The 13,510-nt window shown below is 45.8% G+C and overlaps 4 protein-coding genes across 4 annotated transcripts; 3 read left to right on the top strand and 1 right to left on the bottom strand.

Moving 5' to 3' along the window:
• Positions 1-357: 357 nt before the first annotated feature.
• Positions 358-874, bottom strand: PG994_009665 (uncharacterized protein; the record flags this gene model as incomplete). The annotated part of the gene is made up of 2 exons (XM_066861074.1): positions 358-703; positions 732-874. The coding sequence occupies 2 exons, from the start codon at positions 872-874 to the stop codon at positions 358-360; spliced, it is 489 nt and encodes a 162-aa protein (XP_066713244.1).
• Positions 875-3,163: 2,289 nt separating this feature from the next.
• Positions 3,164-4,743, top strand: PG994_009664 (RTA1 domain protein; the record flags this gene model as incomplete). The annotated part of the gene is made up of 4 exons (XM_066861073.1): positions 3,164-3,182; positions 3,239-3,338; positions 3,420-3,593; positions 3,720-4,743. The coding sequence occupies 4 exons, from the start codon at positions 3,164-3,166 to the stop codon at positions 4,741-4,743; spliced, it is 1,317 nt and encodes a 438-aa protein (XP_066713243.1).
• Positions 4,744-5,686: 943 nt separating this feature from the next.
• PG994_009663 (GMC oxidoreductase-domain-containing protein) lies at positions 5,687-5,961 on the top strand (the record flags this gene model as incomplete). Its single annotated transcript, XM_066861072.1, has 2 exons — positions 5,687-5,788; positions 5,878-5,961. 2 exons carry the CDS (start codon positions 5,687-5,689, stop codon positions 5,959-5,961), a joined length of 186 nt encoding a protein of 61 aa, XP_066713242.1.
• A 1,411-nt stretch (positions 5,962-7,372) lies between these two features.
• On the top strand, positions 7,373-8,519 carry PG994_009662 (uncharacterized protein; the record flags this gene model as incomplete). Its single annotated transcript, XM_066861071.1, has 2 exons — positions 7,373-7,459; positions 7,953-8,519. 2 exons carry the CDS (start codon positions 7,373-7,375, stop codon positions 8,517-8,519), a joined length of 654 nt encoding a protein of 217 aa, XP_066713241.1.
• Positions 8,520-13,510: the final 4,991 nt, after the last annotated feature.

The following is a 13,510-nucleotide window of genomic DNA, read 5'->3' as shown; positions in this document are numbered from 1 at the left end:
ACCCTACCTTGGGAGACATGGCGTCCAGAAGTTACTTCCCTGTCTAGAGACGTTGGTGGTGGGAGTTTAAAATGTTTATAAGTTCAATACTCCGATTAATAAGTACAGGAAGAACATGGTGCAAGAGAAACCATTGATGCAGCAACGAAGGTAAGAGGAGCTGCACATGCTTTAGTGATCTTCTCCCGGACGTAGATTTGTGATGGCGATGCTTTATATATTATTCATCAATTGCATTTTACATTGTTGGTGTTCTTGGTCCCGCAGGACTGCATTTTTATTGACTCCCAAGTAATCTTATCTCGAATAACCATGCTGTCTCTCAAATAATTCCACCTCGATATATCAAATATCCAACTAATCCATCATGTAGTATACCCCTAACCATGAGCGATGTGTTGAGGACGCGGTAGGCAGGTAGACCGATGAGTGGGTGATGTTGAGTCCCCATCCCCTAAAGGACAAAAACACCTTCTCTCCCGGTCTCCGCAGGCAGGTAAGACCAAGGATCTTGCGAAGTGCGATATGTACTGACGTTGCGTCGGTTGCGGGTGGCCGGTCTCCCACTTGAAGGTCCCCCGTTGGACCCCTGTGCCGGCGCAGCCCGGGCTTGAAGGTGCCTAAGGAGGCCAGCGCGGCGGCTGCTCGAGTGCTGCTGCTGCCATCCTCCTCGTATCGGATGTTTACCGCGGCCGTTCGTGGCCTGGCGGGCGTACCTCTGCCGCCCCTACCTGTCGAGGCGGCGGTACTCTTCCATGGTCAGGGCGGCGTGCTCCCTCGACTCGGTGCGCGTTTGGGGATCTTTACGCTTCTTGTCTTGGGAGCGGGCCCATGCCTTTTGGTCGCGCTTGGTCTTGCTGTGCATGCAGCCCATGGTGATGAGGATGATTAGGAGGAGCGTTTGGAAGGGGAGGCTTGCTTGGTGAAGAGGGTTGAGTGGGTTGGGAGGTCTCGTGGGAGGAACGAGATTGAGAATTTGTTGATGGAGGATGAGTTCGAATGTAGGAAGCTGAACAGGTAGATACACTGAATCAAGGTTCGTTGTTCCGTTGCCTTGGTGGTTTATTGTGTGAGAGGGAATAGGCTGGGAGGATGTCTCTAAAGGTGGTTTGTATGATAGGATGGTAAGAGGGATTAGTCTGGACGCAGGGAAATGGACTGGTAGATATGTTGGAATAAAACACATTTCTCCGGTCGCCTGCCTGTTCCTGTATTGGGCCCGAATGGAAATGGGCCAAGTTGAGTTCATGATACTATAGGAAATCGAAACTTAAAAAGGGGGAGCGGGTTTTGGTAAACATCGGGTCCATATTCAGAATCAGCCACCTAGTAGAAGCTAAAAACGCATGAAAAGCACGATGTATAACCAGACGGTCGGTAAACTCAAAAGCGTACAAGGTAGACTTGACGTCTTTACCCGGCTTCTATATTCAACTAAGTCAACTAACAACACTCTAGCTTAGATGGCCGCTGCTACCAAGTCTTGTCCTATCGGTTTGTCTTTCGAACTACTGTAGGTAGGTCCCTAGAAGCCATATCTGTGCTTTCCTTTCTCGCGTTTCCTTTCTCGCACGACAGGAGCAGTAGCATCTCCGCACCAGGCGTCCTCCAATGTGGTTTCGATACTAAGCCGGGCGGAAACAAACTGGAAAAGAAAAACGCATTGTACCCGGTGCCTCCCTCCGTGACAAGATATATTAAATACTATATCTCCGGTTCCCGCGTACTGATTGTAACTCGGTGTCTACACTACAGCAGTCTAGCTTGAGGAGCTGCTAGTCGACGATGATGATGTGCTAGTGGTGCTGCTGCCAGAGCTACTGCTGTTGTCCTTCTTGGAGAAGCAGTTTCCTTGGTTGACCGGTGCGGACATGTTGATGCTTTTTCTTTGGTAGGGATTCTCTTGAAGTCTTAATGCTCTGCTAATTTTTCTGTGCTTGTGATATTCCCTGGATGTTTATGTTTTTACAGGGTGAAAGAGACAGTTATGGCTGGGCGAGATAGGCGCCTTTTACCAAGGAGACGTTGGAAGAAGGTGAATCGAACCAAGAAACTGTGATGCATAGTTGCATACAGGCCTCGTCCATGACACGCTGACGCCAGTATGGTTATAGTGGCATACAAACGGAGAATGTGACAACGTTCGAGAATATTCCAGTATTATCTCTAGGTTTCTTTTGTTTTATCGGGCTGGCTTGCGATCCGATAATTAGGTCTGTTTGTAAGCTTTCATGTATCCGTGTGAACTGAACTTCTGAGATATCCTCTTTTTGTTTCTTTTTTCCCTCCGTTCTTTCTTGGGAATGAAATTGGCATGTGTACTCGGGGCACCACTTGGAACACACTTGAGGCTATCTTCAATCCAAACTTAGGGGTATCAAACGTCCAGGGGGTCTTGCCTATCGTTGCTCGGCAATCCTGGACCAAGGGTCCTATGCATATGCAGGCAGCACACTCGTGTGGCGCAGGGTCGAAAGCATGGCTTGGCGCGAATAGCAACCGCAAAGGGCAACAGGAGAGCCCAAGACAAGTAGGGCTCAGGGAGCTTACGTGGGCAGACAGGGCCATATTTCACGTGCATATGTTCTTTTGCCGTTTAATTCTATTTTCTCGGCCTCGCCCTGTGTGACGTCGGGAGAAAAAGCTTGGCGGTTTTTATCGACGTACAGGGCCTAGCCCGCCCCACTTTCGTACCCATCTGGGAGGATCTCCAGCGCAGCGCTGTCAAAGCCGCCCCAGACATGGGGAAACAACGGCTGGGATCTCACTAGTGGCTTGGCGAACAATTACTCCTAATCCGGTCAAGCGGCGTTTGTAAACTGTAGGGGGCGAGACCCTACACGACGCGCATGGGCTGTAGCAACACCACAGCCTACAGGGAGCCGCTGGGAATGAAACAGGGATGTGCTGGTATTATGTGATGGACAAGCAAGCAGTTCTTGAAAATATATGAATCTGACCTCTTCCCTTCGACAAAGCACTTGAGAGAGATGGTAAATCCCAAACAGTGCATTTCGTCGTTAAAGACAACATTATTTGCTTTTCTTCTTCTTTTTCGCCATTTCTCTTCTCGCTTGCCTTCTTGCTATTGCTTCATCGTCAGCATCATCTCTCGTACTTCCTACAGCTGTCAAACGCCGCAACGTTCATTACTCAGCGCAAAATGGCATACGGAGACCCAGGTAGAAGAACACCTAGATTCCTATTTGCCCGGCGGCTACTAACTCGGCATGTCCAGTCCCCTATAGTTTGTACATTTACAAACCTAATGAGATCCTGCCCATAATATTCGCCGTTCTCTACGCAATCTCGGCCTTCTTCCATGCTTGGCAATGCCAGTAAGTCCCCATGATCGAGACCGCACTTATTCGTGTCAAGTCCACCAGAAAGACCCAACCTGACGCTCTATGATTCTCTAGCCGTTACAAGGCGTGGAGAGTGGTGGGACTACACCCTCTTTGCGGCGTTCTTTTTGTGATCGGATACGCCGCCCGAGCATGGGCCTCCACCGGTTCGAACTACTTCTACGATGAATCCAAGCCTGCGAACTTGGGCTTGTTCATCATTAGCCAAGTCTTCATCTACTGCGCCCCGTAAGTTTCATTCCCATATCGAAAGAGGAGAGAGGGAGGAAGAAGAGAGCATAGGAGGTGTGATTTATCTTGGCTACTCCAAGGCGATTGCTGACCTGAACTCCTTTTTTCCTGCTCATTATTTAGCCCGCTTCTCGAACTCGCAAACTACCACATCCTCGCACGTCTCTTCTACTACGTGCCGTATCTTGCCATCATCCCCGGCCGCAAGGTCATGGGCATCTTTGGTGGCATCATGCTGTTGGTGGAGGGCCTCAACGGCCTCGGTGCGGCGCTGGGCACGAACCCCAAAATCTCCAACACCGCGATCGGCACCGGCCTCATGCTCACAGCCAACGCGACGCAGGTGGCCGTCATCCTGACGTTCCTGGTACTGGCGAGCACATTCCACTACCGATGCGAGACCCGGGGCGCGAGCACGGGCATGCTGAGCCTGCGCGTCCGCCGCGGCATCCGCAAGATCATGCTGACGCTCTACGTCAGCATGGTGGTCATCCTGGTGCGCTGCATCTACCGCCTCGTGGAGCACACGGGCGACAACCACATCGACTACGACAACGTCGAGGCCCTGCGGAAGCTGCACCCCTTCCTGCGCATCGAGTACTACTTCTACATCTTCGAGGCCGGGCTCATGCTCATCAACTCGGGCCTCTGGAACGTCTTCCACCCGGGCCGCTTCCTGCCCCGCACGACCCAGATCTTCATTGCGCCCAACGGCAGCCAGGTCGAGTTCTCGCAGCCCTACGACGACCGGCTGCCGTGGCAGAAGGTCATCCACATCTTCACCATGTGCGTCCTCTATCGCAAGGAAGACGGCAGCCCGGCGCCGTCGCACAAGGAGCGGTCCGGCGCCGTCCCTCCCTCCGACAGAGGCTACGACTCGACCCGCCAGCCGCCCATGGCGTACGAGGCCTCTCCCGCCGCCCATGACAAGTACTACGCCAGCAACGGCGGCGGCGGCGGGGGCGGGCGGAACAACGCGTCGTCCACCTCGCCCGTCGAGATCTTTCTCAACATCCTCACCTTGGGCTTGTACGGCGCGCTGTCGTCCCCGCACAAGAACCGGCGCTCGCGAAGCTTCCAGGAACTCGGTGAGTACCCACTTGCTGACCGTCACGGGTCGCATGAGCGGCTCCGTGGGCCTGGCTAGCTTTGAGTTTGCGTGGGCGATGATGATGAAAGCTTTTGCACTGTACACTTCTTCGCCCTTGCTTTTTCTCTCCTTGCCCACTTTCGCCTATCACCAAAACTTGGACCTAATCGTTGTGTATGAATACAGACAGAATGAACCCTCAGGGAACGACGAGGCACGCTGTAGAGATAACTTCTTCGGGGTAGCAGACGACGGGATAAGGGTTTCCTTCATCCTCTTTCCTTACTTTCACCCCTTTCTCATTTCCTGTACCTTGCCTCCGCCCGTCATTTCTTGGACTTGGCGCTATTTAGGGTTGGAAACACTGGGAGGACTCAGCGGGATAATTGATGTAGAGTAGATTCCTATAAAAGGAATGAATGGCAAGACTACGGCAGTTCAAGAGATAAAAGCTGCTGCTTGGATTGTATCCTGATAATGTTATGGAAGACACAGTGTTCACGCAGATAGAAGTTTGTGTCACAAAACTTGGATTCTGAGTTTTTCATGTTACCCCTTTTCCAACGGAGTGTGGTGATGATCATCCTATGTATTCCCCAATCAGAAATGGGGATCACCGAAAGCATCAAAACGTAATGTAATGTCTATTGCAAATTGAGACAGCTTGTGACTGACGAGCTCCCTCTCTGCATCCACAAACATATGGAATTAACCAAAGCATCACCAAAGCTCAAATACTAATCACTAAAGGGAAGGGTAATACTCGGACCTCTCTTCCCTAGGCTATATGAATAATCTAAGTGCCTTTCTCCCAAGGCCGGGTCGGTAGGGCCGGGCGGTAAGAATGTCGTGTACACTTTACTCGAGGGCGAGAGGGTTTGACTCCCTCTACGGTTACAAATTCCTTTGCCTTTTTCCATCCCCCCCCTCAGACGAAACCGAAATCCGCGGTCATCAGATCATCGTCTACGCTGGAGCGTACTGAACTCCCCAGATTTTAATGCACTCTGGTCAGGGTCCCAAGGAGGTCCTGGATAAGCACGGTATCCGAACCGTCCGCGGCGCGTTTGAGATCGGCAGGAACTTCAGCGACCACGTCTCGGTGCGCATGTACTGTAACTTGAATGCCGTCGGCTCCCCAAACCAGCCGCCAAGGTTGACAGGTATGGGTGACGATACTCTCTCCGCCAGGTTGCTAAGTCGATGATGGGCGACACTACCACTCTGGGAAGGGACGTTGTCGAGGGCGAGGGAGAGGCCGTAAACTGGGTTTGAGCCGTTGGCCGTCGACGCAGGTGCCGACCAATTAGACAGGAGAGTTCGCGGGCAGGGCCTTTACGTGAATTAATGATACATATACCGCTCTAGAAGCTATTTGTACTAACGTGCCGTGTCCTAGACCTAGATACCATGTCGCTGGAAGCTGTATCCATGGGATCGGTAGTAGACATCGATCTCAAATTCAAGGGGGTCCATAATTTGAGCCGTTGATGCGTCTTTTATCACTATTGTCATAGTTTCCCACATCCAGGCTGCTGTCATTACCGCACAGGGGTGAAACTCCGTTGTGGTGGATTACATATGGTTGCTTGAAACCTTGGCTTTTGCATGGGAAGGGGGGCTCTAAGTCGGGACTCTCAAAGGTATTCTCCCTACAGCCAGTTTGTCTTGGGGCTAGAATTATCTTCGAAACTCAATGCCTAGTGATACCTAACTCAGACCTGGATTTGCTGTGAATGCTGGCAGGCCAACTACGGGAAGATTCTAATAGCTGTGGGAGAATACTGGTAGGTTCGAAATGACAGGAGAAAGTGCCTGAATGGCCATCTCAGCTGTACATCGTCATAGGCCAACTCAACAGTTGGATATGTCATGTATTCTTTATCGTCTTTAGAAATATCCATGATCCTACATATGCCTAGGCCAGTGCAGATAGCAAGTTGAGGATCGGATACTCGTTGTCACACCATGCGTAAAGTCTTGATACGAATAACCACATTATTGATATTGGGAACCAGAATAACATTGAATCAGGTCTGGTGACTGGAAGGATTTGTATTAGTAGAGGTCACACACTTGGAAGACCCGTGTTGGTTGGATATTTCTAAACCGTTCAAGGCTATCTAATCTCCCAGGGTACAGAGTATCTCAGCTGTGGCATGGTTGTCTTGCCAAGTCGATTGATTAGTCCTGTGGTGATAATTCAATCACTCAGTAGAAGTCAAACTTGAAATTGTTTATGGATATGCCCATTCAATATCAAGATTTTAGCCCATATCTCACCTAACAACCAACCAAATTTGCCATCTGCCTAATTCGCGGCACCTGCATTCGCTCACACCAAGACGCGTAAACAATCAGACCGTCTGTCATCAAATTCCCACCTCTTCCTTCTTCACTGTCTCTCGATACGCGTGTCCCATTGCAACTGTTTCCACACGCAGTTGCTGACCAAACCAAAAACCCACCTTCGCATCTTTCGACCCAACCTCACACCCACCATCTTAACAATACCCTTTACTTCAAGTCAAGGTCCCCTCTCCTTCCACCCAGGACAAGTAAACAATATCTTGTTCACAATTTCTCTCCTCCATTCTATCTTTGACGCCTTATCCATCCTTTACACCTATTTATTCATCCTCGACAAAACCAACCAACTCGACCACTACTTCCCTCGATCGCAATAATGGCCGACGATAAGAAAGCCCAGTTCACCCCACGCGACTTTGAGGTCAGCGCCAAGGCTTGGGCCTGCCTCGAGGGCGATGCCAAGGTAAGTCTGAAATGATGCACGTGAATCTCTTGACTTTGAGATGATCGAATCTCTGCTTCGTCATCCCATCTGTCGACCAGGCCACAGAACACATGCGTTTGGCATTTTGGAACTGACCAAAGGACACTTCCGTTGACTCATACATGCTATTTCTGCCACTGCCATCCTCTCGCAAATGCATTCACCTTTCGACCACCACTAGATTCATATTGGTTACCAATATCGTGCCCACTAACCGCTACCCAAATCATCATGTCGCTTCATTGCAGCATCCCTCTCAACACCACCCCTGGAGACTCATGGAGTTTCCCACCTCATCTACCAACATCACAGAACGTGTATTCACTCATCCTTAAGTAGAAGTCATATCCTATTTCTCTCTCCTACTCACTCCCTTCCCAATTACCACACCCCCCCTCTCCATCTGTCCCATCGAGAAAAGAGGAGAAGGGGAAAAGAAAAGAAAACTGACGATGCCTACCTCCACACCTAGCTGAACTACGAGAAGCTCGCCACTCTTGGCGGCTACAAGAACCCCGCTAGCGCCCGAGAGTCCTGGCGCCAGATCAAGAACCGCCTGATGGCCGCGGCCGGCGTCGACAAGGACGGCAAGAGCAAAGGCCAGGAGCTGCCCGAGACACCCACTGGCAAGGCCACCTCCAAGACTGCCGCCGCCTCTGCCCCTTCCACCGCCACCAAGCGTAAGCGAGCCACCAGAGTCGCAGCCACCCCTGTTGCTGCCGCCGACAGCAATGCCGACTATGAAGACGAGGATGGTGATGATGCTGGCAACGGCGGCGGCATCGGCAATGGCTCGCCTGCCCCGCCGAAGAAGCCCCGTCGCACGGCCGCTGCCGCCGGTAAGGGTCGCCGCAAGAAGAAGGCCATCATGAGCGAGGAGATCATCATCGAGCCGGTCTTCGATGAGGGAGAGGAGCAGCGTATGCAGAAGCTGAGACTCGCGGACGAAATGCGTCACGAAGGCGAGGTTGCCGGCGTGAATGCCATGGTTAAGGCCGAGGAGCATGACGCCCAGATGATGGCTCTTGACGAGGTCTGAGCAAGATACGCGCGCATACACAATGTCCGATTGGACTGGCACCGGTTGAAGAAAATCAGAAACTACTAGGGGAAATATGAGGAGGCCCGGAGACATACATACTGATTTGCTATCTCGGACGGTTATGGATTACGCTTCGACGATATGATGCCGAAGCACCAGGATATGCACGAAGCCCTTGGCATTAGGCAGATCCTACATGAATATGAATAAAGAGGATCCCCGATGATATGAGCGTGCCAATCAATTTCAGGTGGTCTTGAGAGCCAAGAGTGGTATGATATCAATTGACAGTGTTGTAACTGAATGGGTGGTTGAGGGCCCGAATGGAAAGTAACTCGATGCTGGCTGAACGCCAAACCACCTAACCGAAAGCCTTAGAAGATAAGTAACTCGCGCTCCGTCGGAGGGATGGGGCCATCCAATCTGGGAACGCCTTTGAGCTATTCCAAGCAACGCTCGACACTGACATGCCCGATCCTCGTCGAAGTGCACCACTCGTCTTACAGCATACACCCGTTCCGACAGCCCGCAGGCGTGGAAACCAAGACCGCCCACGCCCAGCAAGACGATCTCAATATTCCTAACAGGGGTCGGAAACGCCAGTGATGTGAAGGAAGGTCTGTATGGGTAAGGTGGTGAGTTGAGATAAGTTGCTTACTAGAATACATAATTCCATACGTAGCTCAGTGCGATGTATTCGGGGGAACTACATTAAATTGGATAATTTCGAGCGTGCAACATTTTATTAAAGCGAAGTTCGAACACGACGTCGGTGACGTTGCGGTCCTTCTCGTGGGATACTCGGAGTTCTGGAAGCCACGCTACAGTCGAAGCTGGGCGATCCTCAGCTGGGGGCAACCAACTTCTCCTTGACTCGAGGCGTTCCTCATGATAGAGGTCGAGCTGCGATGGATTCGGCGTGTTTCTTTGCCTAAGCGTACCTTGTCTAGGTGGCCTCTTATAGGTGGATAGACTTTCGCGTGATCACACTGGCAGGAGAGACTGGCGGGAGTATGTGGTTCTTATGGTGTGGTTTGCATCTAGTCGGGTTGTTTTTACAGACTTGATCATGATGGCGATGGGGTACATGCATCATACGAAGGATGACGGAAAATTCAAGCGCAGCACTCCATCAATGATTCTTGAAGCAACGCATTAGAACCATTGGCAAACGAAATCTATTGGGATTAGGTGCATGTAGTTTGAGGATCTGCCAGCAATCATTGGAACATGAGGTGAGAATGGACCTTCTTCTGGAGGTTAGAACATTCCAAGCAATGGTGGGGTTCCAGAGGCTTGTTCCAGCCCACTAGAATCGCCTATCTGGGGCTGCTTGCAGCTGCGTTTTGGGGCTCCCCAGCTGAGGCATTGGTGGGGCAGCGCTGAGAGGTCTGCAATGTAGTACGTTTTCCCGTTCGCTTTTTAAGTTGGAAACGGAAGTGAGAGCTTGAGCCTTTGACATTTCCAGGGAATTACAGCAGGTAACGAAATCGGCTTCCTCTTCGATGACAACAAAACGAGTTCTCCGCTCAGGTCACTTTCCACTTTAGGAAGGCACACAGTGCGAGAGTTTAGCTTACCAACTGTCTCCGTAGGTATAGCAATAAGTACTGGATCTGTCATCCAATTACGCACCCCACTTCAAGTAATCCAGATGCGGCTCTAATAAACAACAGACAATAAGCAGACCCGCTATCAGCAATGATAGTGCTGCATGCTGACGTACGATGGTAAACAAGGTTACAGCGTGTTATCGATCCTGCTATTCAACAACCCCTACAAAATCATGTGTATGCAATACCCCTTTTACTTTAAGATTTCATGCAAGAGAGAAGCTGGTGGTTATTGGAGATTCCTTTAGCGATGCGACCGCCGAATAAGTGAGACAAGTGCTAGCGGCTGCCCGCTAAATGGCAGCGCAGCATAGGACTAAAGCCGAATGCAGCTTAGCGTTTAGCATCGTCCATAGCTCTTCTGTCTGCTCTAAACCAATAATAACACAATCTAAGTCCAATAATAGATACAGTTCCTGACGTCCGCCATATCTGGCGGTTTGCTGCTTTTAGGGGTATTTGTGACTTATTTCGTTCGAGTCCGATAATAGACCTCCCTGCCCCCGCTAAATTAGTTTCGCCACCTTCTTCGTCAAGACTAGCGCTGTCTTCCCTAGTGTAAAGCCGCGAAAATAGATGATGAGTTTAATTTATATTTAACGTATCTCACAAGCGAATGTTTTATATAAGCGAATGTCCCACTTTTATAAATTTCCTTATAGTTTTAACCTTTTTTAATATTCTTTTATGTTCGAAAATATTATAACTTTAAAAAGAGAGTGATATAATTCTAGCGTTTTAAACGCTTTAAAAAAACTTAACTTTAAATATATAAAAGGTTATATTAATTTATTACGTTTTATTAAAAACCTTATAGCGTAGACGAAATAGTTAACCTATATAACGCGAAATATTTACGAATTTTTAAAAGCTTTTAAATTTTAAAAAAGATATAATTATTCGATATATTATTAATTTAAATACGTGATCATTTTTTCCCCGGCTAAGTAGTATAAAAGATATAACGAATTAATTATTTAATTTACGCGACGCGGAACGCGTCGGCGTTAATTAAGCCTCTAATTTTATACGATAATAACTAGACCTTTAAACGCGTTTTAACTAAAAAATCGATTATTAAAAAGTCCTTTATAAAGATCTCGACGCGTATCGCGTATAGTTTACCCTCGTATAAAATATAATTTATAAATACGAGATTTAAAAAGAGGATATTTATAACTTTAACGAAACCGGTTTTCTTATAAGTTAAATCTCGTTTAAAATAGTTATAATCACCTCCGATTAACGCGGAAAGCTTAGGGTAATATAATAAAAGAACTAAGAATAGGTTATAATTATTCAAGGCGTCGAATTACACGGTTACGCCATCCCTTCGTATATTATTTTTACCGGGAAAACATACCTCTCTTTTTAATACGAAAATAGTTTATTATTAAAAAACTAAGTAATCGTAATTATTAAAAATAATTAAACTATAAATAAAAAAGGTAAAAACTAAATTTAATACTTTAATAAATATATAAAGTTTTATATAAAAAATATTTATTATTTATTAATCCTTAACGGCTATAAGAGCTATTATTTAGTAATTTTCGAGCTTTATTATAAAAAGAACTCGATTATTATACTTTATATATTTTCTTATTTATTATATAAATTTTAACCTTTTAATATCGGCTATTTTTATATATTAAAAAGAGCGTATAAAAAAGAAATTAAATATTTTATACGGGCGTATATTATTTATATTTTAAAGGAGGACTTCTTACTAACGTTTTTAAAAGCGTTCTAAGCGATTTTTACTATTTCGAAAAAGCTTTTAAAAAATAAGACTCGTTTCTTATAATTTAAAATATATTATTTTATAATTAAATATAAAGCTACGTATTTAAATACCTCCGGGGATATTTTTCGGCTTATTTATTCCTTAGGAATTAAAAACCTTAAATAACTTAATTAAAGCTTAATTTTAAACCGAATATATTCGAAACTATATCGTATAATATTATTACGACCTAACTTAATCATGCGGCTAAGACCTATAAATTTCCGGGCCGGGTTTACGATACCCCGCCTAGGCTACGATATCACGATTACTAACCGCGCTACTAGTTATATTAATATAAACTTATTATATTATAAAAACGCGCGACGACCACGACGACGGCATCCTAAATAGTAGCGGGCTGGACACGACCCGAAGGAGCGGTAAAGACGACGTCACGTGATGGATTATTAGGATTATTAAGAGCGATTAAGTAAGCCGGTAATTTAACTAATAAAAGGATCACTAGGATTATTAGAATACGAGGGTGAGCTAAGTAACTTAACGGATTAATAAAGAAAGAGATTAAATATATAATAATAAACGTTCTTTATATATTTTATATAAATACTTTTTATTTTAATAGTTAATTTAAATATTAATTTTAAACTTATTAATAAAGTAAATGGCCTTAATAATTTTATTATATAAATACCTTTACCTCACCCCTTATTACTACGTTATAACCCGGCTATTATATATTATATTAATAAAAGCGTTACTTTTATAGCACGTTTAAATACTCTCTCGTATTATTAATATAAACCCTAGTACGTCTTTACTAGGTTTCTTTTAAAACTTAGATAGCGTTCGTTATAAATATTAAAATAGCTTTCTAATACTTATTTTAATTAGTTTTAATTAAATCGTAAAGGTGATAATATATATTATATACCGAGTTACTCTTTTAAAAAGTAAGAACGCGATATTTCGAAAAATAAATAAAATGCTTAGCTGGCGCCGCCGTACGAAAAAGAAACGGCTATAAAATAAATAATTACTTCGTATATAAGCTAGAAAAGACTTATAGTTTTAAAAGGATATTAATAAATAGTTATAAAATAAATCGCGTTAAAGAAGTAGTTATACGAGAACGTTTAAGACACGCTTATAACTATTACGACCTGACCTAATTATATAGCTAAGACCCATAAATCACCGGGCCGGATTTACAATACCCCGCCTAAGCTACGATATTACGGCCACCGACCGCACTACTAGCTATACTAATATAAACGTACCTATACTATAAAAGCGCACGGCGACCACGACGACGGTATCTTAAATAATAATAGGATGGACACGACTCGAAAGAGCAGCAAGGATAACGTCACGTGAGGGATTACGGGGATCACTAGGGACGACGAAGTGAATTAATAATCTTACTAACGAGGGGATCACCCGGATTATTAAAATATAAAGGTGAGCTAAGTAATTTAACGGATTAATAAAGGAAAAGATTAAATATATAAATAATAAATATTTTTTATATATTTTATATAAATACTTTTTATTTTAATAATTAATTTAAATATTAATTTTAACTTATTAATAAAATAAATAGCTTTAATAAAATTATTATAAATATT

Source organism: Apiospora phragmitis, assembly GCF_038363925.1.
Source record: "Apiospora phragmitis strain CBS 135458 chromosome Unknown utg000009l:1.0-1189150.0:1.0-1190623.0, whole genome shotgun sequence".
NCBI lineage: Eukaryota > Fungi > Ascomycota > Sordariomycetes > Amphisphaeriales > Apiosporaceae > Apiospora > Apiospora phragmitis.
This window is presented reverse-complemented; position numbering and strand designations above follow the sequence as displayed.